The 18,069-nt window shown below is 29.9% G+C and overlaps 2 protein-coding genes across 2 annotated transcripts; one reads left to right on the top strand and one right to left on the bottom strand.

Annotated features, from left to right (window-relative positions):
• Positions 1-9,064: 9,064 nt before the first annotated feature.
• LOC7456906 (uncharacterized) lies at positions 9,065-11,042 on the top strand. The gene is made up of 2 exons (XM_002318632.4): positions 9,065-9,298; positions 10,748-11,042. The coding sequence occupies exons 1-2, from the start codon at positions 9,155-9,157 to the stop codon at positions 10,901-10,903; spliced, it is 300 nt and encodes a 99-aa protein (XP_002318668.1). The 5' UTR covers positions 9,065-9,154; the 3' UTR covers positions 10,904-11,042.
• A 4,690-nt stretch (positions 11,043-15,732) lies between these two features.
• LOC7458054 (uncharacterized) lies at positions 15,733-16,687 on the bottom strand. The gene is made up of 2 exons (XM_024582204.2): positions 16,405-16,687; positions 15,733-16,287 (listed from the first exon to the last, which is right to left on the bottom strand). Exons 1-2 carry the CDS (start codon positions 16,559-16,561, stop codon positions 15,917-15,919), a joined length of 528 nt encoding a protein of 175 aa, XP_024437972.1. The 5' UTR covers positions 16,562-16,687; the 3' UTR covers positions 15,733-15,916.
• Between the last annotated feature and the right edge of the window lie 1,382 nt (positions 16,688-18,069).

The raw sequence follows: 18,069 nt of genomic DNA, 5'->3' as shown, positions 1-18,069 counted from the left end.
TCAGCTCCATTAAAGGAAATGTACCATTTCGAGCCAAGCGTCCTGAACAAAAATCATTGATCTGCCTGAACCTACTGGCGACACTGAACGAAACAGATGATTGAACGTAGTATTTTAGCAAAACCTTCTTCATCCTATGATTCTTCCCAACGCCTTGCATCAATACCTCTACCCTTACGCAGAACTATGACCAGAGGAGTACCCACAAATGATAGTGACGGAGGATGTACTTGGATGTCTTCTAAGAGAAGAGAGTAGACAGATAAAGTAGAATATTGAGCCAAGAGGCTTTGTTTTCATTGCTCGCAGAAAATGAATTTATACCAAGCATTTGTGATGCGAAACTTATGAATATAAAGTTTTAGAATATAAAGATTCAGAAACATATAATAAAATCAACAATAAAGCTAAATTTAGATTTGTGATTAAACATGATATAATAATAACTTATATAAAAATACAAAGACTATACAAATTGAACTCTCACCTAACATTTATAAAAAGAAGCGAACAAATAGTATGGAAAACACCAAGAAGCTTGATTAATTTTTTGATTAGTCAGAGTAATTTAATGAAAAGTCAAGTTAAAAGAATCATCTTACAATCACATAATAGAAAAAAAAAAAAACTTTAATTACAAGCTAAATAACCTTATTTATACCATGTAATAATATTGAAAAAAATAATATAAGAGTTTTAAGTAAAATAGAAAAAAAATCCTAAATTAATTAGGAAACTAATACAATTCTCACACAGTATCTTTTAAATCTCATCGCAAGGCCTCCCCGATGTACGATTGACCTAAAATTTTAACCTAATATAGAAAAAGGTCATTGAAATTTTCTAGTACAAGTTCCAAATCAATGATCGAATAAAAAATTATGCTTGTTAAAGTAAAAATATGCATCAGAATAAATAAGTCTTTAATTGTCAAAATTAATTAGCCTATGAAGTGTATGGATCATGCCCCTTTTGTACATAGATTAAATTGATTAAGGTTTGATCATCATTTGTTGAAAATATAGCCTTCTAAAAATTCACATTAACCTAAATACTCTGAATAAGCTCATTTAATGCATATTTGAGCTTCTTTACCATTGACCTAACAATTAGCCCATATGAAACTTATAATGGATCCTTTGGTATAATTTGAATCGCATTGTCCCCTCTCTTCTCAAAAGGATTCAATTTTAAATTGTCACCTCCACAAAACAAAGAGAGATCAGAAACATTAAAAGGAGTATATTAACACCATACTCACACGGTAGATTTGCTTTGTAGGTATTGTTATTATTTCTTTCAAGGATTTGAAATGATCCATCTCCTCTCGGCATCAACATAGATCTTCTACGTTTAAAAAATCTATCCTTACATATATACATCCAAACCTAATCACTTGGTTCAAAGATAATTCTTTTTCCGCCTTTGTTAGCTTTGGATTCATATTACTCATTCTTCTTCTTTTTTGTATTTGTTGTCATATACTCTCATTAAAAGCCTTCAGTACATGTGTTTTTTTATTGTCATCAAGACTAACCTTTTTATCAACAAATAGAGGAATCAAATGCAAAGGACTTAAATGATTAAAGTCATAAATAATTTTAAAATGTGAATAATTAATAGTAAAATATACACTCTTATTATATATAAATTCAATAAACAACATACAATCTTTCTAATTCTTCAAATTCTTTTGAATGATAGTTCTTAACAATGTAGTCAATGTCTTATTAACTACTTTAATTTAACCGTCTGTCTGTGGATGACAAGTAGTAGAAAATAACAATTTTGATCCTAACTTATTATATAAAACCTTTCAAAATAGCTAACATTTTTAACATCATTATAAGAAACAATACTTATAGGAACCCTATAAAATTGAACTATCTCTTTAAAGAATAAATATATTACATTAGTTGCATCATCGATTTGATAACAAAATATAAAATGTTTCATCTTAAAAACCTTATTTGCAACTACAAAAATAGAATACCTACTCTATTTTAATCTAGATAAACCTCAAACAAAATACATAGATATATCAATTCAAGGTTCCTTAGATACTTGTAAATGAGCATACAAACCATGAGGTAAAACTTTAGTCTTATCTTGTCTACATGTTATGCATCTATCACAAATTCTTTGAACATCTTTTTTTTTTTTTTTATCTTAGGCTAATAAAAGTGCTCATGTAAAATATCTAAAGTCTCAACAACTCCAAAATATCTCATTAAATCGCCCACATGAGCTTCATGAATAAGAAATTCATGCATGGAACAATTAGACACACACAATATTTGTTTTCTTTAAATAAAAAACCATCAACCCTAAAACAATTATCAAATGTTAATTCTTACATGCTTTATATACTTGGCTGATATCATGATCATCAATGTATAAATCTTTCACATGCTAAAACCCTAATAATCTAGCACTTAAATTTGAAAGTATAACATACCTTAGTGCTAATACATCATCATATTTTCCTTATCTTGCTTATACTTTATCATATATGAGAATATTTTTATGAACTCAACCCACTTGGCATATGCCTACTATGAGCCTCATCAAGGAGAATATCATTATAATCCTGCAATAAAGAAACATAAACACTATGAATACAAGGATCAAGTTCATTAGTGTTAAAGTGTGTCTCCTTATATACAAGTAAAACCATTGGTATATAAAAAAGATAAGCATTCTTAATCTCATTTATTTTTACATAAAAATTAACTCTCTTTTTTCCACACTCTTCTTTTCTCACCCTTTATTTCTTCTCTCATTTCTCGGTTAAATTTCTATTTTTTTTCTATCTTGGCCTAAATCTTTTTCTCATTGCTCCCATTATTTTTACTCTTCCTCACATCTTTACATGGTTGCACTGAACTTTTCACTTCACCTTCCTTCCTAAGTCTTAATTGATCTTCATAAACCTTTTAAAGGTGATAATGGTATAAATATAAAAATTTTCTTATTCTTTTCAAGAGAATATTTGTTCTTAAATCCATCATGCTTGGCTTTTCTATTAAATTGCCGAGGATATACTAATAGAAAATAAGTAGCATTCATAAAGATCACATCACACAATTCCTCATCCTCATACTTTCCAATAAAAAAAAAATCAAAACATGTTTAGTAACTCTTACTTCTCCATATCCATTCAACCATTAGAGTCTATAAGATATTTTGTGCTTAATAGTGTTCAGATTCAATTATCTAACAAGTGTAACACCAGTAATATATATTAGCACAACTTGCTCTATCAATAATCATACTACATATATACCTTGTTACTTATATAGCATCTAGTATAAAAGATGTTTTTTCTTTATTGTTCCACATCATTATCCTTAATCTGAACATTAGTGATCTTCTAATCATCACAACCTCTTCATCAACTAGATACTCAATATTACAAAAATCATCCTCCTTATCTTCTTTTCTATGACCGAAATAATCATGTGGCTAAAATCCCTCATGTATGCGGGTCTTGCAGTGCCAAAACCTAATGTCATATTCATGATCAAAATCATTAATCTCCTCATCTATATTTTCAGTTATAGATTTCTCTTAAGGTGAAATAGCTCGTCTCACATGCCTTATACCCTCAGGAGCTAGCTACTTTGGTTCTTAATCTAGCCATTCCATTTATAATCTCTTCAAACCTCATTTTCATCAACTCTAACTGTTATTACATAGTCAAATAATCTCATTTTGAATTATTCCTATCATTTGGTAGTGATGATCCACTTTTGGTTAACATTATCAAGATCTAAAAATCGCGTTGGTAGCAAGAGAAATATATCCTCACTCACTCCCTCATGAATTTACACTCAGTAGATGTCACCCCCCTCGTGTTTCACATAAATATTAAGTTTGTCACTATAATAAGCTCACATTTCAGCTTTTATCACTCAATCTAAATTAATTCAATTCTTTAAGGAACTAATTATCAAAAAAATCAAAAAAAGTAACCATTTGATAGTGCAATCCAAAATAATATAAACACTTAAGAAACAATAAAAACTAAAAATTATCAAGATAAAATTATGAGTATGAAATCACAAAAAGAAAAACAAATTCGTTCAAAATATAAAAGATACAAAGACATAAAAAAAATTATGAAAATAAAAGGACTAATAAATAGGACTTAAATAACCCACCTAATTAAGTAAAGACATTAGTTTTTTCTTACTTAGCTGGAACAATAAAGAAAGAACAACATGTTATAAAAAAAATGTAATTTTAAAAAATAACCTTATAAATATACTTAAATAACCTCGAAAGTCAAGATATGATAATGATATGTCCCAAGAATAAAAAATTTCATATTTGAGTTGTCGAATCCAATTTTTGTGGAAAACCCCTTAATTTTACAGCTTAAAACCCTACATTTTATCTTTGTATGATTTCTTTGATCTCTCTCCTGTTTGAATTGTAGGCAGTTAGATTGCAATTAATATACCTTTCTTTTAATTGTTGTCATAACAAGTTTATGGAAAATAACATAGAAACTAAAAGTTAAAGGGATATAACATGATTTTAGAGTCTTTCTTTGATTCTAACTAATGGGAACTATATAGATATTAAAATCTAGAAATTCACAGTTTAATCAATTGTTCATAAAAAAAGAAGCTAAATTCAAGCTTGTGATTAAGTTTGACATAAAAAAAACCTGTACCAAGACATCAAGACTATAAGTAACCAACTCTCACCCAACACCTATAATTGAGACGCAAACAAGAAGTATAGAAGATGTCATAAAGATTGGTTAATTTTTTGATAAGTCAAAGTAGTTTAATAAATAATCAAAATATGAGATTTCTCTTATGGATATATAATAAGGTTATTCTAAAATCAAAGTCTGTACAAAAAAACCTATATACAAGCTAAATAACTCTATTTATAATAGGTAAAAACATCTTAAACAAAGCTAAAAAAAATTAAAAGAGTTCTAAATAAAATAGGAAAAAAAAATCCTAAATCAACCAGGAAACTAATTAACCCATTAAATCTTCTAATAAAATTCCAACTTGACCAAATAGCTGGATTAAAAATTATGTTTGTTAACATAAAACTATGCATTATGAAAAATAAGCCTTTAACTATAGAAATTCATTAGCCCATGAAGTAGATGGATCATACTCTTTTGTACATAGATTAAATTGATCAAGGTCTTATTATCACTTGTTGAAGATGTAGCCTCCTTGAAATTCACTTTGACCCATATATTCTGAATAAGTAAATTGAATACATCTTTGAGTTTCTTTGCCCTTGACCTAATAATTGGCCCAACTGAAACTTCTAATGGATCTTTTTATGTAGCTTGGATCGCAATAGATTTTCTCTGTTTATTACTCCACAATATTATCTTTAATATGAACATTAAGTTATCTCCTAATCATCAAGAGTTCTCTATCAACTAAATAACTGAATTTTTCACTTTTAAATTCACTCTCTTCATGTTCTCTCATAATCATAACTATTTTGTTTGGACATTGTAAAGCTATATGTCAATCACCAAAACACTTAATGCCACAATTATGATTAATTAAAGTTTTAACTTTACCTTGGATATTAGTGGCTGGATCTTTATTTATGGTCATATGTGGTTTGGTTTTGCTTCTTATTATATGCATCATTGTTGGGGCTCTCTCCCCTATAATTTGATCTTTAAGTAGAAAAGAAACTTAAATTACCTTTTGGGCATGTACTATCTTTTATTTTCAACTATTTCTCTACTTTGGTAGCCATGTGATCCATATTCTCTATCTCAACATAATGTTACAACCCAACCATAATATTTATCTCTTTATTCAAATCATTCAAAAACCTTATCATTATAGTCTCTCTATCCTCTATAATATTAGCTCTGATTATGGAAATCTCCATTTCTGTATGGTAATCCTCCATATTTTTAGAACCTTGCAATTTTTGAAATAATTCTCTATAATAATGTTCAGGAACAAACCTCTTTCTCATGATTGATTTCATCTTATAATAGCATAGTCATTAAACTCAATAACAACAAGTATTACCTTTTTTTCTCATAGTATAGGTGAAAATAAAAAATTAACTATACTTTCTTCTTCCAGTCCAAGTATTCTTCGTTATCATTTTTGCCCGATAAAGCCAGGATCTTCATCTTAATACTCCCTAAATTTCTATCTAAATCATTACGAAAACCACCCTCTCCTTCATCTCTCATGTGATTGAAATATCCTTGTGTTTAAATTTTCTCATGCCTATTGTTTCTATATTGTTAAAACCTAGCATGATAATTATGATCAAAATTCTCAGCCTCTTCATTTGTATTTTCAACTATAGACTTCTGTGGAAGTGAAACAACTCATCTCATGGGTCTTTTACCCTCGGGAACTCTATGGTCTGGCTCATCTTGAAGGTTAGCTATTTTGGTTCTCAATCTAACCATTTCATTCATCACCTCTCCAAACCTCATATTCATCAACTCTAATTGTTATTATATAGCCAAATAACCTCATTTTGAATTATTCCTATCATTTGGTAGTGATGATCTATTTTTGGTTGACATTGTCAAAATCTAAAAATCATTTTGGTAGTAAGAGAAATATATCTTCACATACTCTCTCATGTGTTTACACTTAATAAATATCATTCCCTTCGTGTTTCACATAAATTTCCTATTTTTCACTATAATAAGCTATTTTTTCACCTTTTACCATGCAATCTCAAAATTTCACTTCTTTAAGAAACTAATTCACAACAAATTAGAAAAAAAAATAACCATTTAATAACACAATCTAAAATAATATAAAGACTCGAAAATCAATAAGAATTGAAAAATATTAATATAAAATTATAAATATAAAATCGCAAAATGAATTTGTGCGAAATATGAACGATACGAAGACAAGAAAAAAATTACAAAAATAAAAGGACTAATTAATTAACCTAACTAAGCAAAGACAATAATTTCTTTTTTTTTTACTTGGCTAAAATTATCAAGAAAAAAAATATTGATGCAAAACTACTTGTTATGATTTTTTTCTGTAATTTACTAATTTACATACATAACCCAACAAAATATACCTAAACAACCTAAAATTTAAGATATGACAATAAGATATCCCAAAATAAAAAATTTCATATTTGAGTTATTAAATCCAAGTTTTGTGGAAAAACCCTAATTTTGCTGCCTAAACCCAACCTTTTGTTTTTGTGAGATTTCGTTGATCTTTCTTCCATTTTTTTTAAAATATTGTAGAGACAACCAAATCACAATTAATATGCCTTTTTGTAAGCTTTGCCACAACTTGGTTTTAGATGATGATAATGATGAAATAACATGGAAATTTAAAAGATAAAAGATATAACTTGATTTTTTAGCCTTACTTTGATAATAACTATGCGAACCCCGTGGATATAAAGATCTAGAAACCCAGAGTTAAATCAACCATTCCCAAGAAAGCTAAATTCAGGATTGTGATTGAGTTTGACATAATAATAACATATACCGAGACATTAAGACCATAGAAATCAAACCCCCATTTATTTCCTATGAAGAGATGCAAACAAGTAGTATGGAAAATTCCATGAAGCTTGGTTAATTCTTCAAGAAGTCAGAGTAGTTCAATGAAGAACTAAATTAAGAGAATCCTCTCACAATCACACAATAGCTTATTTTGAAATCAAAATGTGTAATAAAAAGAGTTAAATAACCCTATTTGTAATAGGTAAAAATACCTTAAACAATGTTGAAAAATAATAAAAGAGTTCTAAATAAAATAGAAAAAAAATCATAGATCAACTAGGAAATTAATACAATTCTAGCACAATATCTTCTATACCTTATTATAAGGTCTTCTTGAAGTCCAACTTACCTAAAATTTATCCCAATATAAATCAAGGCCTCTAGAATCTTCTAGTGAAATTTCAACTTGATTCAACGATTTGATAAAAAAACTATGTTTTTTTTTTAAAAAATACATCTCTAGCTACCAAAATTAATTAGCTGATGGAATAAATCCTTTAAGTAGTTTGGATTGCATCAATTTGAGATCAAAATATCTATAATATAGGTGCTAGATAACATATTATACATCTATCATATAATAGGAAATCTTAAAAAAAAATACAATCAAGACAATAATAAAGCTGGAATTATGATTATATATGTGTGATTATACCGATGCTGCTATGATTACTATTAGATTCAATTGTATTTGTATCTTTAAGAGTATGCTGAAAATCAATATCTAATTTGATCATATCAGATATCATATCTTCATCAGTAGAATTATACTCCTGAAATCATACCCTATCACCATGCCCCTGCAAGTGCAAGTATCTCTGTGGGATGCTGAAACCAATTACTGAGCTAACATTTCTTTTTTGTTAGAGAGTCATCAAATCCGTATGAGTATGAGACTCTTGGATTGGATGCTTCGCAACCTCATCTTAACAAAGTGGAAGTTCATAGCTAATGTTTTATACAAGAGTGAAACACATGATTAGAGCATGGATATTTAGTGTGTGTTTGAGATAGAGGTGTGGTTGGTTTTTTTTAGAGGAACAACCCCTTTAAAGCATAAACTACACATCACTAAAAGCAAAAAAATACATCTTTTTTTATTGTTTTTTTTCCCCCATAAAAAAAACTCAACTACATCTCATCACACCTGTATCCCGAACTCACTCGTGGTCCCCACAATAGAGCAACACCTAATTCTTCAATTAGTTTATTTTTAATTACTTTCCTAAGGTTGTTATATGTAGATTTAATTTTGATAAAATAATAAGTGGATTTCTTTTGTTTTATTCTTTTAAAAGAAAATATTAATTGAAACTAAACTATTGTTTCCATTCCATTTCCAATCTTAAGAGAACCGAATGTAATTTCACTTTAGCTGATCTAAAACAGAAAAAAAGAAAAGAAAAGGAAAGAAAAAAAGAATAGCAGTTCTCGGGAAAATAAAATGTAAAGGAAAGACTCGAGAGGGGTTAGTTGTAATTCTAAGAATAAAAGGGGCATTAGTATAATTAAAGTAAACTTGGATACCATTAAATACCAATATTTGAACAATGTCACGTCCTCCTTCCTCCAGGTCCAGCAGAGAAAGAAGGGTCCTTTGAAACAAGAAAGACAATCCATAGAGGAAAGAGAAAATTCAAAATGTTACAGTTCCCAGCTTTCATGACACAGTACCCAGTTTCAACAAGGACAATTCCAACATCGTATTTGCTACCTTCACAGTGGCCTCAGCCTCAAAGCGAAGAGCTTCTCCTCGCCATGGAAGAATCCGATTTCGAAGACAAGGTTTGGTCTTTTACGCTGTCTCTTTCTTTCAATTTCTGTTTTTCAACAAAAAGAAAAGCATCCCATTTATTATCTTCCATTGTATTCTCTCGTCGAAGCATCAAAATCAAAACTTTCAATTTTTTCTTTGGTCGGATTTGTTAGGATTAATATATTTAATAATTTGTCCAATAACATAGTTTTCTGTGCTTTTCTATCTCTTGTTGTTGTGGGTCTTTTAGTTTGATCAATGCATTAGACCATGCAGCTCCTTGAAATGGAGAAATTTACAATTTAGTGATCCATTACGAGGTTTTTAGTTTAATCTTTGAGGACCCTTTGTTTTATAAGAGGTCAGTTTTAAAGATTCAATTGGTAGATATTCGATTTATCTTGAGTTGTGACTTGATATGTGCAAGAGACTTTTGTTGAAGCATTGAAATTTCAAAATTCTGATTGTCGCTAGGTGATTTGCTTATGAAAGTACAAGTCTACATATTGCAATATTGTAGTCCCATGCCATCATTTTTCTTCTTCTTTGACATTGTCTAGCAGCACACTCACTACAAGGTCTCTTTATCCTATCTACATTTGGTTTCATGTGTGATAACCAAAATGGATAGTGTTGGAATGGAATTAGTGGAACGAGAAGGCATGGTATAGTTTGTGCATCTTTTTATATTGCCATTTTAATTTAATCTAACTTATTGATGACCCACGAAAGTTGTTATTTGAATGAGTGAAGAATCCTTATACTGGACAATCCAAAGGGGGCAGCCTGGTGCCCCATCTGCAGTCATTTATGCTACATGTTGAAACCTATAATTTGTAATCATCATGAAAGAAGGAAAAGAGAGATCATATTTTTGGGGCCGTAACAACATGATCTGCAGTGCAAAAGAGAGAGAGATAAGTGGAAGTGTGGAAGTTTAAGATTTTCAGTTTGAAAATCTTGTGTGAAGAAGGGTTGGTATTGAAAGAGGATTGCAATGAAGCCCTCAATGTTGGAGCTTGGGAATTTAAGAAGTCGTGAATTAATAGCTGTCTTTGGTGCTTTTTTTTTCGAGACCTTTAGATTATCAAGCAGATTGTCAAACAGAGAATGGGAGTAATATTTTCATTTTTTAATTGGTCAGTGTTTTGCAAGTTTTTTCTGTCAAAAACACCTGCTTGTTTGGTGCTTTTGATTTCATGAAAAGTTTGACTGTGCATTCTTTTACATCAGCTCACATTCTTGGAGGGTGGATTTCAAATGCTCTTTGAATTATAAGTTCGTTTCGAATTTTTATAGTAATAATTACCTCTCTTGTTTATGTGGGGAACATTGTGGGCATATTTAAGAGGCATGTTATTGCATTTGTGTGTATAAACTCATGGTAGAACGACTGCTATCCATTCATGCCACCAATTTTTTCTTCGTTCTCTCCTTAATCTTGCTCAACTATCATTGATATAACTAAGTTTTTGCAGTGCAATGAAATTAGAAAGGGTGATAGCAACCTTGCTGTGATTGGAAAAACAACTGTTGATAACGATAAAGAAGAGTATGACAATGATGCAGATGATGATGATGCTGATAATGTTGAGGAATCTGAAGGTGAAGAATTTGAGCAAGAAACTAGCTGATGATGCTCTCTCTCCTTCTATATCAACGAACCCTAGTATTATTTCTTTTTTATTTTGGTTTGGCAAATTCTCAATATCAACTTTGTACGACAACTTGTTGCTAGAGTTTTATATCAGTCGAAAGTCTACTGTTTTTACACTTTCTCAAATTAAAATTAAAATAAAATAAAATTGAAAGCTATGGAGAATTTCCCCCTAAACACAAAGCATAGAAGACGAGAATAGTATTTTTACTTTTTTGCCCTTGAAAAAACCATTAAGCTAACGCCTTGGGAAAGCGGTTTTACACAAGGAATCTATCGTGATATAATGGTATTTTCATCTAATTTTTGAATAAATAACTTTGAAAACAAAATTTATAAGGGAGGGACTGCTCTTGAAATAAAAAATTCTTTAACTAGCATGTAGGAGTTTGAGTTTTTTTTATATATATATAATTTTCATTTTAAAATAACAATAAAAAGATCTAATTACTCTTGAAATGAGTGATTAAGGTGGCTCGGGCAGCTGATTTTGGTAGCCATAAACAACCTTTCAAGACAATATTTAAATCATCTTGATGAACTTTTTTTTTCTAGGCAGTGTATGTGATGAATGGATCTCTAGTTTGGTATTGATGATTTTTTATTATTATTATCTTTTCTTTTTATTTTCATGCATCACCTCTGAATTTTAGAACCATCCCCTCAATTTATTTTCCTTTAAATTTGATCCATCTTTTTTTTATTACAATCCATTTTATTTGAATTACTTTATAAAATTATATATTTTTTTTAATTTCATCATCTTTCAATTTTTAATCTGTTAGATTTGGTACACATTCTTTTCATTACTATTTGTTTTATTTTAGATTGTTTTTAAAAATTATTATTTTTGCAATTTTACCCTATATTTTTTTCATATCAGATTTGATTCTTGTTCTTTTTATTGTTACTTTTTATACTTTAGCAAATCTTTTAACTGATATTTATTTTAAATTTCATCTTTTAATATTAAATTGGTTTTGAATTGAGCTTCTTGATTAAGCCTATGTTTAGAATTTCATGAGTTATGAGTTTGAAAGATTAAGCCGACTTTAAGAGATTAGCCAAGTTTTTCTTTGTTTGTTTTTTTATTTTATTTTTAAAACTCATGCTTTTCAGTTTAATCTTTCAGCGTTTATTTAATTGGAATTTGGGATCCATTATTTTTTTATTTGTTTTCTATATGATTTGTTACTAATTTTAAAAACAAATTGGCTTATCGAATCAGGTTATCTCGGTAATTTTTGTTTATCATTCTTTGTTAGATTTGGCCTTTGTTTTCAGAATTTTTTTAATTGAACTGAATCAATTGATTAAATATAAGCATATTCTTTATGGTGATAGGTCAGTGTCCACAACGAAGTAACAATTAGTCTTTGGCAAGCTTTTCTTTCTTCTCCATCTAAGTATGATATTGACAACTCATTTGTTATAGTTAATTATTTTTATTTTTTTAATTTTATCTATAGTTGTTTATGTTTTTTTTTATCATATTGTTAGATTAACCAAGCTTATTAGATCCAGACAAGTCGATAACCCAAGTCTTGGATTTTTTATTTTTTTTACTTCTTTAAAAACACTACTATAGTATGAGCATCCTTTTTTTACATTATAAAAGAATTGGTCTAGCTCGTGGTGTGGCTCTAGCCCCTAACCTAGTGCTTTAACTAATTATCATAATCTAATTTTTATCCATTTATTTTTCAATATTTTTTCAAAAGAGAAAAAATGAAATGGAAAAAATGAAAAATAAATAAAAATAAAAATAAAAAATGATAAAAGGATTGGGGAGTGAAAATGATAAGCAAGAAAAAAATGGAGTAAAATTATAGGAAGTCAAATAAAAATGATGGTGGAGCTTAATAAGAATATATAATTATGATTAAGAACAAAAAGATTTTGAGCTTATGAAAATATTTGATTGTGATTAAAGAAATGAAGAGATTTAGCCTGGTCTAATAATAGAAATTTGAATTTTTAATCAACAAAAATTAAGGATTCTCATAAAAAAAATAGTTTAGAAAATTAATCTTATGCATTTAAAGCAAAATTTGTATTAAAAGAAAACAATCTTCTATTAATTTCTTTCTTGATAAAATTTAACAATATAAAAAGACAATAGATCTTAACTAGGAGAACATAAGAGAACAAAAAAAAAATACTCAACCTTTTTCTCTAGAATCCTGCCCCGTACAAAACAAAAAAAAGGTCACCTAACCTAAAACACCAAACCCTAGCCTTTATCTTCCTCCCTTTCTCTACCAAATAAAAATACAAACACAACAACAAACCTATTGTCTTCTTTTTTATGTAATATTGCAACACATGATCAACATTAACCTAGCCATCATTGCTTTCATAGCCTCCTCGTAACAATATTCAAACAACTTTCCTATTGTAACCTCTCCCTTTCGCTTCCTTTTTAGACTGGTCCAAGTTTTTTTAAAAAAATAAGAGTGACTCGGCCTAATCTAGTCAAAAACCTAGGTTGACCCGTAACCTAGGGTTCCACCTAGTCAAAACCCAGCCCTAAATTTATTAACATTTATTTAAAAAATGATCAAAACAAAGTTGTCTTGATTGTTTCTTAGAAAAATATTTAGGGACAACCTAATTCAACCTTTCTGACTCATAAGCCGAGCCTTACCCCAGGTTAGGTTTATAATAATGCTACAACAATATTATTGAACACTTTTACTTAATGGGTGATTTATTAAAGATTTAGAGAAGCTAGTGTGCTTGCAGTGGAGAGGTCAATTACCTTCCTATCTTCTAGAGTTTTTAAATCATCAACCATGGAAAGAATTTTTGATGATATATGTGAAACAAGAATGAACTCTATTTTTGTTTAATTCCCCACAGATGGCGCCACTAAACTCTTCATCATCACACAATAAGAAAATGAAAACATCAAGACATATCTCCAAAAGTTTGACAAGAAAATGCTTAACGTGGAGAATCTACTTGAACTCATTATCACTGAAACCCAAATCAATGGAGTCTACAAGTATTTTTTATCGAAACTCTCCTCAACATGAAACAAGCAATGAAAAACCACTTCGAGTAGAGGAAACGAGCATGATCAAACAAGAACACCCTCATTTCTAGCCATAAAGAGCAGAATCCCCTATCACAATTAATCTCCTATCAGGACATCTGAGAGGAGCACTAAGGGATCCATTCGTGATCACTTGACATTCCTTAAAATCCTGACCACACCTCTTACCACCAAGTAAAATAAAATACTAATCATTATCAAGGGGAAAGAATTTGTGCAATACCTCTCCCATAAGCAAGAACACAACACAGAAAACAAGTCCTCACAACATGATTTCAAACACAAAGGAAAGGATGCCACACAGGCTAGATAGCTATATTGTTACTCATACGCTCTTGTTCCTGCTCACTTATGGCATTATTCTCTCATCAGTTACTTCTATACTCAACATGTTCCTCTTCATCTCATTTTATTAACTTAAGCATTAGAGAATCCCATGTTCTGATAAAGGACTTATTTCATAGAAAAGATAGTGAAAGTCACTCTATCAACCTATTAGACTAGTGGTAGGTCTAGTCATTTCACTAATCCAAAATCATAGTCATAAAAAGTCTAGTCTAATATGAAGTTTCCACGACTTTATCAATTTATAATAAACTAGAAAACTTATAATTATACATTATCATAGGTCAACTTCAATCACCTTTAAAGTCCTATAAGAGAGGCCATATTGATCAAATATTTATTTTTGTAGAAAACTTAGTAGTCCCTAAATTATATATTCATAAATTTTATCAACTTGGTCCTAAGTTTTAAAATATTTTCAAATTAGATCCCTCTGTTAATGTTCATTAGCTTTTCCATCAAATTTATCACATATTTTATTCTTCCAAAAACCTCAATTTAACCTTTAAATATTTTTTCAAAAACCTCAACTTAACCTCTAGATTCTATTTTCATTCTCAATTAGATCCCAAACTATAATGGTTATCAATTTGGTCTCAATTTCTTAAAACTTCTCAATTAGATCCTTGTTAATGTTCATTACATTGTCATCACAGTTTCTAAACGACGTTTTTTATTGCATAAAATAACCACATTGGATGGGGAAGTGTTAACAAAAAATTATAAAAAGACCCTGTTGAGAAATATTGAAATTGGTCGGACCTAATTGATCAAATCTTTCAATTTGAAACCATTTGAAAACTGGGTATTAAGTTAAGGACTAAATTAAGGCTTTCATTTTATTTTTGCTCTATGTGATCCTTTCTCCCTCGTGTCATCGTCCCCTGCATGCTAGGTCATACCTGCTCTGTGTAGTAAGGTGTTCGTAATTATTATGTTTCAATACGAAGGTGGTTATGAGTTTCTTCTTTTGTTCTTTGGACAGTGTCTCATAGGCCAAAGAAATCTCAAAAGAGCATGTGTTAAAAGTAAGCTGTCCAGCAGCCATTACTTCTCAGCTGGTCCGCCACCAGATATTCTGATTCCCACCGTAATTTCTTGACCTTGCAAATCTTCAGACAAACAAACATAGAAAAATTAGAACAGCAAAATATTTTTGACCTAAAAATCAAGGGAAGAGAGAAACTTACACCCACTTTCTAACCCCAATTGTTCCTCAGCCACAACGAACTAAACCGGTACGTGTCAAAGGTTGCACTAAACACGAAACTGAATTTGTCTCTCGTAGCCAACGAAGGGATGGATGGCTGCCTAAAACAGTGGCGCACGTGCAAATCTGTTTTAAAGGCCATAAATAAAACCCTGTCGGCAGCCACATATTTGGTGGTGGTGAAGTCGAATAATTCAAGCAACTTCTCAGATTTATATAATTCAAAGTCCAAACACACAAAGATTTATGTATTTTTTTTCTCTTTTGTCGTCGTAGTCATCATCTTCTTTCTTTTCTTTGTATAAGAAATGAACAAATCAACGAATTCCAGCGTTTAGGAAATTAAATCTAATTATTCTAATCTAATGTTCATAGTATTAGTGCCAATAATCACAACACTGATGGTTATAACACAGCGATTCTTGTCTGCGGCTTGGAGAGTAGCGGCCTTTATATCCAATCGGAGGGGAGCAACTGCGAGATTGGTGATAATTGAGAAACGATTTGGTAGGTGAAAAGTCGATACTGGAAGCATTGGATGTCGGGGGAGAGATTTTCTTGAGCGATTTCGGAGGAGACAAAATAGCTCTAATCTTCGAACCAGGACAAGATCTATCGAATTCGAGAATCAAGCTCTTTAATTCATCCTCCGATTTTACAGAAATTAACGTCTCCAAATCTCCGTCTGGTAACTGACACCTTAATTCCACCGAATATCCACAGAATTCACCTAGCTTCACCATCAACTCTGTTTAGAAAAAATAATAATCAAAATATTGAACTAGATAAAAAACAATCAAAATATTGAACTAGATAAAAAAATTAACGTAAATTAAGTGTTGATTACGAAAAAACAATAACGAACCTGCATAGGATATTGAACGGTCGACGGCCAGAACTCTGGTTAAACCACCAACGTAACGGAGAACGCCGTCGCTGGAACGAGGAAGAATTTTACCACCGTAACTACATAGAAACTTGAGAGTTTCTGGTTTCGTTTTTGTTTTACAGTCAATACTCATCACCTTGTTTTTTCTTTTGATTTTCTTTTCTGAGTGAAAGTGACAATGGAAGCGAGTAGCTTGACTTGAAAAGAGAGAGCCGGGAGCGGGAGCGGCTCCTAGAGAGAGAAAGAGGGAAGAGAGAGAGTGTTTGGGTGTGTGAGGCGAAGGCGGGGGTATAAATAGGAGGGTAGGGAGGGACTTTCTCGGAATTTACGAAATGTGGACGAATTTTGTTGGAAACAGAAAGGAAAGTTGTAGCCTTGTAGGGTTAAGGGTTCAAAGAGAGAGTGTGAGTGAGGAGACCCTTTTGAAAAAATCAATCCAAATTATATTCGGATATTCGAAAGTATGGTGGACCGGCTCAAGTTTTTTTTTGTCTGGACGCTTTAAATTTAAAGCGTTTCTTCAAAATTTTATATTTTTAATTTTTTTTATGTGTTGAAATAAAAAGTAATTTTAAAAAAATAAAAAATATTATTTTAATATATTTATAAATAAAAAATATTTTAAAAAACAACCACTATCATACACTTAAATATTAAATATCTTTCATCAAACTTAGCTATCATTATATGCTAGATATTTTTTATTTCTTTACCTTAATTTTGCGGGACGCCTGCTTATGTTCTTGATTGTTTCGTTAATCATGGGATTTTGTTGGACTGCCTTTGATATTATTAATTTTCAAGCATTGTAACCAATGACCAATGTTTCATGTAAGATTCATTGTTTATACAAGTGTTTGCTTCTAAGTTTTCTAAAGTACTAAATTAAATTTTATCTAGTAATAAATAATATTCATTACCCTATTAAGTATAATATATATATATATATATATATATATATATTATTTTAAAAATAATTTAAAAAAAAAATTAGTAAACGAAGCAAAGTTAGTTATCCTACATTAAGTCACCAATATAATAACGACTCCACTTATAACGTGTGGTTGTAAGTTGGACAGTTCAACTTACAAGTTTAAGAGTGAACTTGAGTTTATTGATTTTTTTTAATAAAATAATATTGGTTTAAATAGTTTTTTTTTTAATTAAAATAATATTACTTTAAAAAATAAAATATATTAATTGATCATCAAATGAACTTCATAAATAATTCAAAAATAAATTTTATATAAACTAAATTCCAAGTTAGCAGATCATTGCACTAATCAAATCTCAATGACATATTAACAATTAAATTAATTTTCCTCTAACAAAAAAGAAAGAAAAAGAACTATATAGAAAAAAAATTAATAATACCAATAATTAATTAATTCTTAACACAATTGCATTAGGATTCTTTTAACATGTAGTCATACATGGCAAGAAAGATTTAATTGGAGGGCCTTTGCTTGTGCGTTTAACCAAATAATTAGACAAAATCATAACCAAGTAACGCATCCATAGGATTTTCTTTGGTAAAACACAATGAATGAGAGATGCTTGATTCTATAAAATTACATAATGTAGGAGTGCCCAGGGCCCCAAAGTAGAATTTCCTAAAGGTCTTAGAACTTTCTTTAGAAT

Source organism: Populus trichocarpa, chromosome 12 (assembly GCF_000002775.5).
Source record: "Populus trichocarpa isolate Nisqually-1 chromosome 12, P.trichocarpa_v4.1, whole genome shotgun sequence".
NCBI classification, from domain to species: Eukaryota; Viridiplantae; Streptophyta; class Magnoliopsida; order Malpighiales; family Salicaceae; genus Populus; species Populus trichocarpa.
Note: the sequence above shows the minus strand (reverse complement) of the source record. Positions and strands in the feature narration are given on the sequence as shown.